The sequence below is a fragment of the Sinocyclocheilus anshuiensis genome, unplaced genomic scaffold (assembly GCF_001515605.1).
Source record: "Sinocyclocheilus anshuiensis isolate Anshui unplaced genomic scaffold, SAMN03320099.WGS_v1.1 scaffold2, whole genome shotgun sequence".
Lineage (NCBI taxonomy): Eukaryota > Metazoa > Chordata > Actinopteri > Cypriniformes > Cyprinidae > Sinocyclocheilus > Sinocyclocheilus anshuiensis.
In genome coordinates, this window is record NW_015542337.1 from 228,225 (window position 1) to 240,246 (window position 12,022).

Genomic DNA, 12,022 nt, shown 5'->3' on the forward strand with positions numbered 1-12,022 from the left:
TCTGTAGATATTAATTAGCACAGTGGAGACATACCCTTGCAGTGGACTGTTGCACAGACGACCATTCAATATACAGTGGTTTGCGACTTTACATGTACTATAGGTAATTCTACTGTGTAGTCCACCAGAGCAGACATGCATGTGAGGTTTGCTTTTCGTTCACGCGTTTGAATCACAAAAAGGCTACAAGATTACATTTGTTTTCCCGCATACCCTTTGAGTCACAAAATCTAGCTCGGAGGCATTAACAAAACCATTCAGTTGGTACTTGCTACAGCAATGTCAAGAGAACATTCATTCCCAGGCATTTTCATTTGAACCATTTCCACATTCTGTGCAAATATAAGAGGAAAAAAAGAATTGTAATGCATTCTGTAAAAAAAAAAAAAGCAATGTCAAATGTCAAAAACATTAAAAGCCATTCACTACTTCCCCTTACAAATACAATTATACAACTTTGTGATCAAAGTCATTGTCCATCAGATCATGTAAAAGTAAATGTCCACAAATTCAAATAAGACACAATATTTCTATTGAAAGAATCATTTGGAACACTTTCAATCAATACATAACTACATTCACAATACAGATGTCTGTGTGATCTTTAAAGATCAATGGCGATGAAATATTACACACATTTGTGGTGCAATATACAATGCTTGTCTTTGGGAATTTTACTGGAAATATGTTGATACTGGAAATAGACATTTTTTATTTTCTTTTTTTGTTTGTGCTGTTAATATACATTTTTACATTGATCCTTATGTTGATTCTATGCTATAGTAACTTACATTTGTGTCTTGTTTTGTGGTTTCCATCCCCATTGCTTAGCAGCAGCCAAGTACTGTACTTTTTTCTATGACACTCTTGGCAGCTGACGATTTATAACGGGCTGTTTCATATACATATACGTCATTGCTCCCACCCAAAAACATCTGTTAGCCTGCTTTGACTTAAGGTGTTACAGTGAACATGGCACTTTTTCATGGAAAAAAAAATCTGCTGGTCACTTTACACTCTTCGGGAGCATAGATCTCAAAGCTTAGCGTAAAATTGGCATGTAAAGCCTTAACCACACTTTTCATTCTGTCCGAATGCAAATTCATAATTCGAATTTACAACATGGCAATAAATGTCTTTAATCTGAACAAAGTACACTTTCGAGTCAAGAGAACAAAGTTCTTGACAGATCCAAAGAGATCTGAAATGGTTCACTAAAAGTTTTTGGCACAACAACCAATTTGAATCAGTAAACAATCTCGAGACGTTTGGTCATTTCCATTTACTGTATTATGCACTACTTCAAGGTCAGCTGAAATTGAAAACTGTCATCATTTACTCACTCTCATATTGTTCCAAACCTGTATGACCTTTTTTTCTTCTGTGGAACACAAATAGATATATTTTGAAAAATGTTTCTGCTGTTTGTGTCCAAGTGGGGTCGAAAACAACACTAGAAGCCATTGACTTTCATTTGACATTTGTAGGGTGAGTAAATTATGACATAATTTTCATTTGTGCATGAACTATCCCTTTAAATCAGTGGTTCTCAAAATGACTTCAAACAATTAAAAATAAGACAAATTAAACATTAAAATAAGTCAAACAAACGAACCATCAAGTTATTTCTATTTCAAATCACCTCCTTTGTCTTTGAAGAACCAGAATTCCAAAACCTTAGACATATGAGAAAGCCTCATTTCATTTTCTAGATTTCTAGACCTGGAAAGGTCGTGTAATTTAATTAAAACTCCATGGGCGTTTTTCTATTGAATATACAGTATTTTATCAGGTAGAAATTGTGAGTAGTAAATAATGGACAACTGGAAAAGTCATGGGCTCCTCAAATGATCTTGTGGACTATGAGGGGCTTTGGAGTCAAAAAGGTTGAGAACCACTGGTTTAAATGGTCTATCACTGGTAGCAACTGATTTTGGTTGGGGGTATAAGGAACATAGAGATATTCAAATTCCTGCGTCTTCAGAATGTAATTTGTGCCTTAGACATACTCATAGTATTGCTAACATGCCTTCTTTGGAGTTCTCTACACACTGCGGGCTCTTTATATGCCTCAATCTTGCATACTTTATTTAACGTGTGTACCTCTGAGAAGCTGTGTAGAATACTGAGGTCGTGGCATCACTTATTGTTCTAGGACAGCCGTGTGCTGTTTGTTAGCTCTCTACAAGATGCTTCTCCTTTATGTGATTTGCATAGTATGCCTGCTATGTGCTGAGGTCGTGATGATATACTGTGCAAAGGTTTTGCATATATCATCAAAGCTTTTGATGCACCACTACGCCTTATATTGTGTTGAAATGTCAGCTAATCATCTCACTTCAGGCACTATGTTTAGCAGAGACTCTATTGTTGACTAAAGTTTGAATTTTCGTCTTCTCGTTCACAGGATGAGCACCTCTACGCGGCAGGGATGAGATGGGAGCATGACAGTTTAGTGAACCCTGAGGGCATCGTATTGCTTTCACACAGATGCCACCAGACATTTTTGGACGGACCGGGTGGGACGACTGGATCGGCATGCCTCGCAATGCCCACTATTCTTTTTCAATGTGTACTCTAGGCCATGCGTCCCACTCAGCGTGGCTCTGGGTGCTTCACAGACTTGGCAGTGACTGAGAAATGTGAACAGATCACCAAGACAAAATGAGAGGAGACAAAGTGCAAAATAAAGCCCAGTGATGGTACGTTTCCAGTCATTTTCAGTCTGTCCCTCCCTTGGTGCTGTTCAGTTCAGAGGCCACTTTTTTTAACAGTCATCCCAAACAGACTTAAACGATCGAGTCTTTGATCTCCGAGCCCAGTCGCACTCGAGGCTGCGGGCAAGTCGGTGAGATCTCAACGTGGCTCTCCTTTAAGTTCAAAGGTCTGTTTTCGGATTCTGAGAAGCTCTTGCTGTTTTCAGGTGAGGAGCATTCGTGGGTGGGAGTGCTGCAGATGTAGTTATCATTGAGCGTCTGGTAGCCCTTGTGGTCAGACACAGAGGGCGGGATGTTGTTGCCATTTAATGGAAGGCTTTCCGTGTGCTTCCCCGGAATTCGCGGTTTCTTCTGTTGCATATTGGGGCACTCGCCTTCCTTCAGCATGGACTTCATCCTGTCTCGGTTCCTGTATGCCACGAACAGCGACAGGACCAACAGGGAAAACACGAGTAAGGCACACACAACGATCAACTCATTCCAGTATGTTTTAGTTTTTTCCGGCGACCATGTTTCCCCGGGCAAGATAATCGCTTCCCCTTGGGGTACCAACTGCGTTCGGGAACGTCCAGTCAGAGTGGTGCTTTCGTGATCCGCTTTGACACAATAATTGGCCAGAAGTTGTCGGTAGCCACCTTCTTCTGACCAACATTGGTAGATCTCCTCCCTCTCCACTTGGGCTACAACTACCAGCCCACCGTCAGGACTAGGATAGACGAATCGCTCGGCGGTGTGACTGTACTCCCATCGCCTCTCAGCCAAGTTAGATCGCAGCTTGCAGGGAAGAACCGTAAATGTGTTGGCTGGTATTTGTACCACATGGCATGATGGAACACCTGTGGGTTAGATGGTCTTATTAGTTACTAGTAAATCAAATATTTATCTCCCATATTAGCAAAGCACCACTCAACCACTTCAATTGCTTAGAGTCTATCAGAGCGCATTGCCGGAGGCGCTATGTAAATGCGTTTGGTCATGCCACATGCCACAGTGCTTTTGTAACTGTAACAGCTTGTCTTAACCTCATGCACTCTACAGCACTTTGTGGTTTGTTGGAAATAAGTTCTTCAAATATTGATTCATATGGGGGTTAGGTATTGTAAAGCATGGCTGTTACTCACGTGGTGGAGTTGGTTTTGCAGAACGAGGGCTAGCCATTGTCATTTTGCATACTGCAGTGTTGGCGTCATCTACATCTTGTTGCCATTGACTATAAAGAAAAGAGCAGGGGTAAGATGAAAATTCAATTCATCTGTTCAAGTCTGGGGTCAGTAAGATTTTTATTTATTTATTAATTTAATTTTGAAAGAAATTAACACTTAGCAAGGACAAATTAAATTGATAAAAATTGACTAATATATATATATATATATATATATGTATGTTACAAAAGATTTCTAATTTTATTAAATGCTGATCTTTTGAAGTTTGTATTATAAGAATCCTAAAAAATATGTATCATGGTTATAGAGCAGCAAAAACTGTTTTCAACATTGATAATAAGAAGTGTTTACCAAATCAGTATTATAAAGATTTCTGAAGTATCTGAAATACATCTGACACTGAAGACTGATACACATACATATACTGATACATATACATATAAGTCATGTGGTGCAAAGAACAGGAAATTATGTCATTGAGCATTATGAAGCATCCTTGCAAACCCTCATGAATGTGTGTCAAGGTCAATAAGTCCAGTCATAAGGGTCCATTTTTTTGAAATTGAGATGTATACATCAAATAAGCTTTCCATTGATGTATGGTTTGTTAGGATAGGACAATATTTGGCCGAGATACAACTATTTGAAAATCTGGAATCTGAGGGTGCAAAAAAATTAGCATTTTTTGATTAGCAATGCATATTACTAATCAAAAATGAAGTTTTGATATATTTACGGTAGGAAATTTACAAAATATAAAATCTAGCTTTATTCGCATTGGCCCATGAAAACCTCTATGAACACACTTGACTTGACTTGGATAAAAAACCGCGGGGGACGAATTTACGTTTTATTAAAAAGTGTTTACGCATACACTCATGGCGCGCAGCCGCGCACACACATTAGGATAGGTTAGATTCCTGCCTCCTATACTTTGTTTTATGGAAAGGTGCTTTTTATTTCAGGTCTTTTGAACCGAAGCACTGCAACACCCGCTGAGTGCAACGATAGAGCTCGAAAGATCAAAGACAATTTTTAATATAACTCCGACAGGATTCGTCTGAAAGAAGAAAGTCATATACACCTAGGATGCATCGGGGGTGAGTAAAACACAGCCTAATTTTCATTTTTGGATGAACTAACCCTTTAAGACTGGGTTTGTGGTCCAGGGTCACATTTGTCAAAGAAGTTTAGCCCAGGTTGTAAAATGTCAAAAACGTAATGATGCTTATGAATAATCAATTAATGATATTAAAAAACTATTCTTTTAAAATATATTTAAAAACTTTTTAAAAAATAATGATACACTCAAATGTAAGGAAAATATATATTTTTTAAATTGTTTGTCTTTTTATGGTTACACCACAGCGTACCATATAGTTCTAGAATTCATTCGTGTTTTGTGAAACAAATCTACATGTATATGCTAATGTTTGAAACTTGCAATTTAATACAGGTTTAAACTTCTTAATGTACAAATTGAAGTGCAATAGTTGGATGCGAGAGCAAGTAATGGAAATGTACTAACCTCTTAGTTGGCGCATATTTGATATTTGAACACTGCTTCCCTGTCCAGGCACAGTAAGGATCTCTAGACAGCACACACTCTCCACAGCTCTGGTAGTTGGAGCAGTTGGCAAGAGGGATTTCAACCAGCCCAGAATAGCTGGACACAAACAAAAGCCCCTGTTGGAAATGCAAACACAACAGAAATAAGACACCTTCTCAGGACGGCCGCTCCTTAGGACAACCTATCTACAGAACTTATGTAGAAAGCCGCTTGGTATGCATACAGTAAATGTTAATACATGATAATTGCACTGACAGTGGTAATAAACCTTTTTAAAATAGTTCTTATGGTGTAACACATACAGATAAAGTATAGACTGAGTAGTGTACAGAAAGAGCAGACGCTGTTTGTTTCCCATCTGTTCACAGTTCCTCAGAGAGGAAACAGGGATGCAATTATCTCCCTTCCAGGCCTCACTATCGCAACGGCTGAAGGGTCCCTTTGCCTGCCACGCTGTCATTTCACTAATGCATTACGTTCTCAAGTGCGCATAACAAATGCAAAGAAGATGAGTTTAAGAGTAAACTGAAGTACCTTCTCATCATCCAGTTCGATGTGTTGTACAGACTGAGGCTCGGGAAAAATCGCCAGCTCTTCAATGATATACATCTTGTTCTTAACGTTGATGGCTTTGTGGATCCTGCCATCATCTGAAAAATAACACAGTTATTTGTGAGACGATGTACTCAAGGGCCTGGGCCATTTTGATAACAGGTAGCATAACATTAAGTATATTGCAAGTTGTGACAAGTGGAAAGTGGCTAGTTGCCATACAATATCGCTGGGAAAATCATCCTAACTAAAGGAAGCTAACTCATGAGACTAAAAATAAGTAGCTAGTCAAAACTCTTACAAATGGATTAGCACAACAAGGGATATTTGTTACTTCACAGATTTCTTTCCACCACACCCCCAACCCTCAGAAAAAAAGGCCTAAATTTGAGACACACAAAATCATGGCATAGTCTATTATTAACTATTTGCATTTTTTTTTCAATAATCATACATTCAAAATGAAACCTTTAATTGTGAAAATAATATTTTTTTGTTTTCATTTAAAACCCACTGAATATGATTAAAATATGCCTAGCTGTGGAACAAGCAGTATTCAATTAGAAAATGTATGAGACTGAAAGAAATTGGATTTATAGATGATAAATAAAATGGTTATTGTTAAGTTAAACCCCATTTTGTTTATTAGTACTATTACGGAAGTCTTACCTGTTTAATTTATGTATGACTGATAAATATGCATCTTATTAGTTTGTTATAACTGTGTAATCCAAATGGATGGAAATTTCATACATAAATCTTACATTTAGGCCTAAATATTTTTTCCCCAGTGAAGTCTCATAGTTGAAATCAGCCCAAATTTTCATGGATCCACTCTGTGTTGAAACACAGCTTGTTTAAAAGGATAGTACACCCAAAAATTTAAATTGCTATCATTTACTCGCCCTCAAGTTGTTCCAAACCTGTATGAGTTTCTTTCTTCTGTGGAACACAAAAGAACAAGATATTTTGAAGAATGTTGGTAAGCAAACAGTCACTGGTTCCTATTGACTTCCATAGTATAAAAAAAAATACTATAGAAGTCATGGGACCAGACACTGTTTGGTTACCCACATTCTTCAAAAGATCTTCTTTTATGTTCAGCAGAAAAAAATAAATTCATACTGGTTTGAACAACTTGAGGAAGACTAAATGACGACAGCTTTTTCATTTTTGGGTGTACTATCCCTTTAATTACGCAACCTGTAGTTACACACCTGCGTGAATGTCTAAAGTAAAAGATAAAGTCATGTTGCTTGATATTAAGTCTTGATTTCTCAAGTCTAAAATCCCTTAGTTCAATCCTAATGGGGACTGGAGCAAGAATGAAAGAGCCTTTAATGCAGGAATATTAGTATAAATCAGATTTGCTCTGGTGTAAGCTGCTAAACAAAAAAAGCTAATTTGATCTTGATCTGGCACAGTTTCACTGAGATTGTATTAGGTCAAGCCTACTCTAGTTTTACTGAGAATGCTGAGCTTTACATGCATACTATGTGGTGGTCTAAGTTCTCACCCGTGCCGATGAAGAGCACGTCGTATGTCTTGAGGAGAGCCTGCACTCTGTGCACAGCGAGCTGCGTGTAGCGCACATTTTGTTTGAGCAGCAGAGGCTGGCTGCGGATCACGCTATCCATGAGGAAGTGGTCCTTCACAAAGTTCAGCACTTTATCAGGCATGTGCAGGGAGGAGGAGATCCCTTGGGCGCGGGCCGTGTTGGTGATGCACTGCAGGAAGATGGAAAAAGACGCCTCAGAAACACTGCACAATATCTGTGTGGCAGCCAAAATCAATGTAATTTTCAACAAAAACACCAATGTTAAGTCAGATTGAAAGTGTGATTAAAAAGATCTTGTACTCAGATATCCTGAACTCACGGTCGAACAAGTTTTGGTCTAGATGCTGTCTGAGAATTAAACTTGGTAGCTAGAACTTGCATGCGAAATTCTCATTACAGCCAATCACCAATGTATAAGATGTTCTATATACAAGTCACTGTGAAATCAAAATGGACAATTCTTGTTTTTTTATGCAGTGTTTATTAGAAACTCTTCTCTGATGTCATTGTCACTGTCGTGAAGAGGGGGGCAATAATTCCTCCATTCCAGCGACCCGTCACTCACGTGAGATCGCTGCAATTACCAAATGACAACCATCCTATCAATTCCCATTTCATAAAAAAATGCAGGCCCGTCCTACAATTACACAAGTGATGTTTTTTTTTTACTTTTACTTAGCTTTATTTGCATTTTTATAATTGTACAGGTGCATCTCAATAAATTAGAATGTCGTGGAAAAGTTCATTTATTTCAGTAATTCAACTCAAATTGTGAAACTCGTGTATATTTGCACTTATATAATATTAAAAATTTTTGTTAGTGTATATATTTAGTATTTAATAATTGATTAATATTGTATTTAATAAATTAATTTTTGTGGACTAGAGCAACACTTATTTTCCCAGAATGTACAGTACATCCTCAAATTTTTTTTAATTGCAGGTCAGTAAATCACAGTTCCTGTCATTCCAATTCTAATTCCACTTCCTGTGGGATGTGACCAATTTGATTCGAATTCGAGTCGAATTTTGCACAACCCTGTGTCTGGCCATTGTTTTGTGTCTAGTGCTGCTTTGTGTTTCTTGTCTTAAAATGTTCACCAAAAAATTTCTGTCATCATTTACTCATTCTCATTTCTTTCAAACCTGAGTTTCTTTCAGCTCCCATTGACTTCCAATGTATTTTTTTGTCCATACAATGGAATTCAGTGGGAATGGAAACTCTTTAATTACCAACATTCTTCAAAATATCTCCTTTGTGTTCAACTGAATAAAGAGAGTCATACAGATTTGAAATGACTTGAGGGTGAGTAAATAATGACAGACCTTGTTTTGTTTTTTGAGTGAACTAACCTTTACTAACCTGAACTAACATTGCACTTTTGTTCTGTTTTGATCCAGTAGTTTTTGAAGAGAACACAAAACTTACCGCTCCAGGTCTGGGTTCTGGTACTGGGTGGTTGTAAGTGTACCACTGCTGCGTCTCACGATTAACTTCCCGGTAACGTCCATTAAACGCCTCTTCGACCTGGTCCATAGTGAACGCACATACAGCTGAGCTGCCTGAAGCACCTTTGTACCTGCGCACACAAACACAACAATCATTACAATTGATCTGCATATGCATAATCACATGCAAACCAAACCAAGCACACAGACAGACCTTCCATAAAATAACAATCCCACTGACACACATCTTTAAGAGTAACAGCAGCTCAAAAATCTAACTGCACACAAAATGCAAAAAATGTCTCATTTAACCTCAGACATAACAGGTGCGTAGGCGGACACAAGAGGGAGGCTATTCTGAGCATCTGCAATCTCGCTGACATCTCCTGCCTGTCCTGTATCTTTTGCCCCTATGTTAATGCACTCAATCAATACCCACAACTCCTACGCTAAGCACCGCAAAAGCAGTCTGGTTGAGTGCCAGGCAGGGTTCAATAACAGAAATGAAAGCTGAATTTCTAAAAGGTTTACAAAGGAACACAAACATAGCTACAACTATACGCACTATGTTATCTGTATACTAAATGGCTTTTCAGGTGATATACGTTACCATTGTGAGGTGAAGACTCCATAAAACACAGTACTCTTCCAGGCCTCTTTGCTGGGGGTCAGTACAAACATGTCCTGGATGATGTTGAAAGGGAACCCATCGTCAGGTAGTGAACAAAGGAGCTGCGCTTTCAGAAAAGTTGTCCATTTCTTCTGAAGAACCCTCTCTCCACCTTTGTCACCCTGTGACAATACATACAGATCAGGGTTATTTTTGTATCATTTGTATATACTGTTATACTGTTGTAGTATTTTTTAATATTCTAAATTAGGTTTTAGGCTGCTCAAATGGCAGCATACAACTGTAGCAATGCAAAGTCCTAGAAAACACACAAACACCGGCAAAATGTATACTCTGAAGTTGTTTCAGAGATTGCCATGAATGTGAATGTGAAGTGAGGAAATGTGCAATTACTTGTTATGAGCACTTCTGACCACAAGAGGGAACTTAGTAACTGCTGTCGATGCCAACAAACCGATGCAGCCAATGGAAATGCTGATCATAATGGCAGCATTCAATTAAATCTGTTACATATTCTATTACATAAAGACTTAGAACTGGACAAGGACCGCAGCTTCTATCACATGTTGTGCATTAAGGCTCAGTACAACAATGCGTTTTTGTGATTGGGGCCCTGAGGGTTGTAAGGGCTTTAACTTTGGTACTTCTGAGTCCCTTAAAACAAAACAGGCAGTATAATTCAAGGGCTTTAATGTCTATCAGAAGAAAAAACTTACTCCTTAGTGGGCAATGTTATGGATCTGTTTTGCATTTTAACATATATAACATACAGTAATGTTCTGTTTATGTTAACGTATATAAAGGCAGAACTAATCATTTTTAGCATAATAACTTACAGAATATGCATGCAGCTAACCAGAAATCTCTCACCAGCTGTACCTCAGTTTATTTTAATTAATGAGATGAAAACAACGAAAGAAAATAAGGAAATTATGTAACTAATTCTTGGATTACCAAAGACAATTGCTTAATCTAATATTGACTAGACTTCAACTTCTCCCTTATCATGCTTTCATTTTAAGGAAAAGGTATAGTGGAAATTACAAAAATGAAGGGAGGTTGGGTAATAAACCTTATGACACAGGTAACGAAAAACAAAGCCACACCATGAATCAACTAAATATTTTTGTTTTTCACAGCAGCTTTATATTAGTGTCAACCCTCGCTCAAGCAGAACGTCATACTGAACAGCTGAACAAATAAATGGACAGAGAGATAAAATCAAAGACAAGAATAGAAAGAGACGTTTGGGCAGAGAACAGGGCAGAGAAATGTGAAATTCACAAATGTGAAGTACAGAGAAATTCACAAATGTGAAGTACAAATGGCCTGAACGACAGCCAGAGGTACGTAAAACAGAGGTCCCAATAGCACCATATTTATTCATCCATCTCAGCAACTCTCCAAAGAAAATGAGCTTTCCTCTAATTATAATATTATTGTAATCCAGCACGCAGGACAACACCTTCCCCTATCAGCAGGACGGCAACAGCACATTCCAATAAAATCTTTTAAAGGGAAACTCCCACCCATCATTGAACAGCAGAGTTTAGAACAGCTGAGGGCTGAGTTAAGAGCCATTCATACCAAGAATGAAAACTATAAAGATAACTATATTAGAGCCCACACCAACGCATGGTAACATTCTGTTTATTATAAGTTTGTACACAGTTTTGACGTCTGTGGCTTTAAATGCTTAAGCTCGAATTGAGCGCTTTCTGATTGGTTGTCAATGTTTTTAACTTTCATCAGCTAGAATTTTTTTTTTCTTGTTTCTTGTCTATAGTTAGGTGTGTGAACATCCCTATTTTTATAGAATTATATATATATATATATATATATATATATATATATACATATATATATGCACCTTTCAAAGCTTTGCTCAGTAGGAACTGAGTTGCCATGTATGCAGCAGCTTCCACATATGCCATTCATTTTAAAATTGAAATGAAAGGATTACAGCTTCTGCTCATTGTCTCATTGTCATTCTGAGTGTAAATGATATGGTACGCTTTCAAACGCAAACCCCAGGCGCTATTCAGAAAGAATCTTAAAACAATAAGGAACTGTTGCAGTACGTAAATGGATAATCTTACATGCATCACAGTTTCCACTGGAATTTGACATGGTCATCTGTGCAAAAGTGCACCAATATCCATATTATACTGACACTTGATTAAGTTAGGAGTCAAAAAGAGAAGAAACCGAAATATAGAGAGCACAGCGGAATTTAAATCATTCTCGGACTTCAAAAGCAAGACGAGAAGGCAAATTAATCTTGCAGATGTTTCACTCTGCTCATGCACCATTCAGAACAGACAGGGTCAGTGCTTTAACCCAACTGGCAACGTGGAGACTGGCAACGTAGAGAATCTCTTA

The 12,022-nt window shown here is 37.9% G+C and overlaps 1 protein-coding gene across 2 annotated transcripts in view; it reads right to left on the reverse strand.

Moving 5' to 3' along the window:
* Nucleotides 1-1,772: 1,772 nt before the first annotated feature.
* The window catches only part of LOC107691120 (semaphorin-4B-like), a 68,203-nt gene continuing 57,953 nt past the window's right edge, over nt 1,773-12,022 (reverse strand). For both annotated transcript variants that reach the window (XM_016489596.1, XM_016489595.1), the window contains exons 9-15: nt 9,620-9,801; nt 8,990-9,140; nt 7,519-7,729; nt 5,985-6,100; nt 5,409-5,566; nt 3,839-3,927; nt 1,773-3,553 (exon numbers count right to left, since the gene is read on the reverse strand). In XM_016489596.1, the coding sequence (XP_016345082.1) occupies nt 2,790-3,553; nt 3,839-3,927; nt 5,409-5,566; nt 5,985-6,100; nt 7,519-7,729; nt 8,990-9,140; nt 9,620-9,801 (1,671 nt within the window). In that variant the 3' untranslated portion in view covers nt 1,773-2,789. The remainder of the gene's footprint in view (nt 3,554-3,838; nt 3,928-5,408; nt 5,567-5,984; nt 6,101-7,518; nt 7,730-8,989; nt 9,141-9,619; nt 9,802-12,022) is intronic.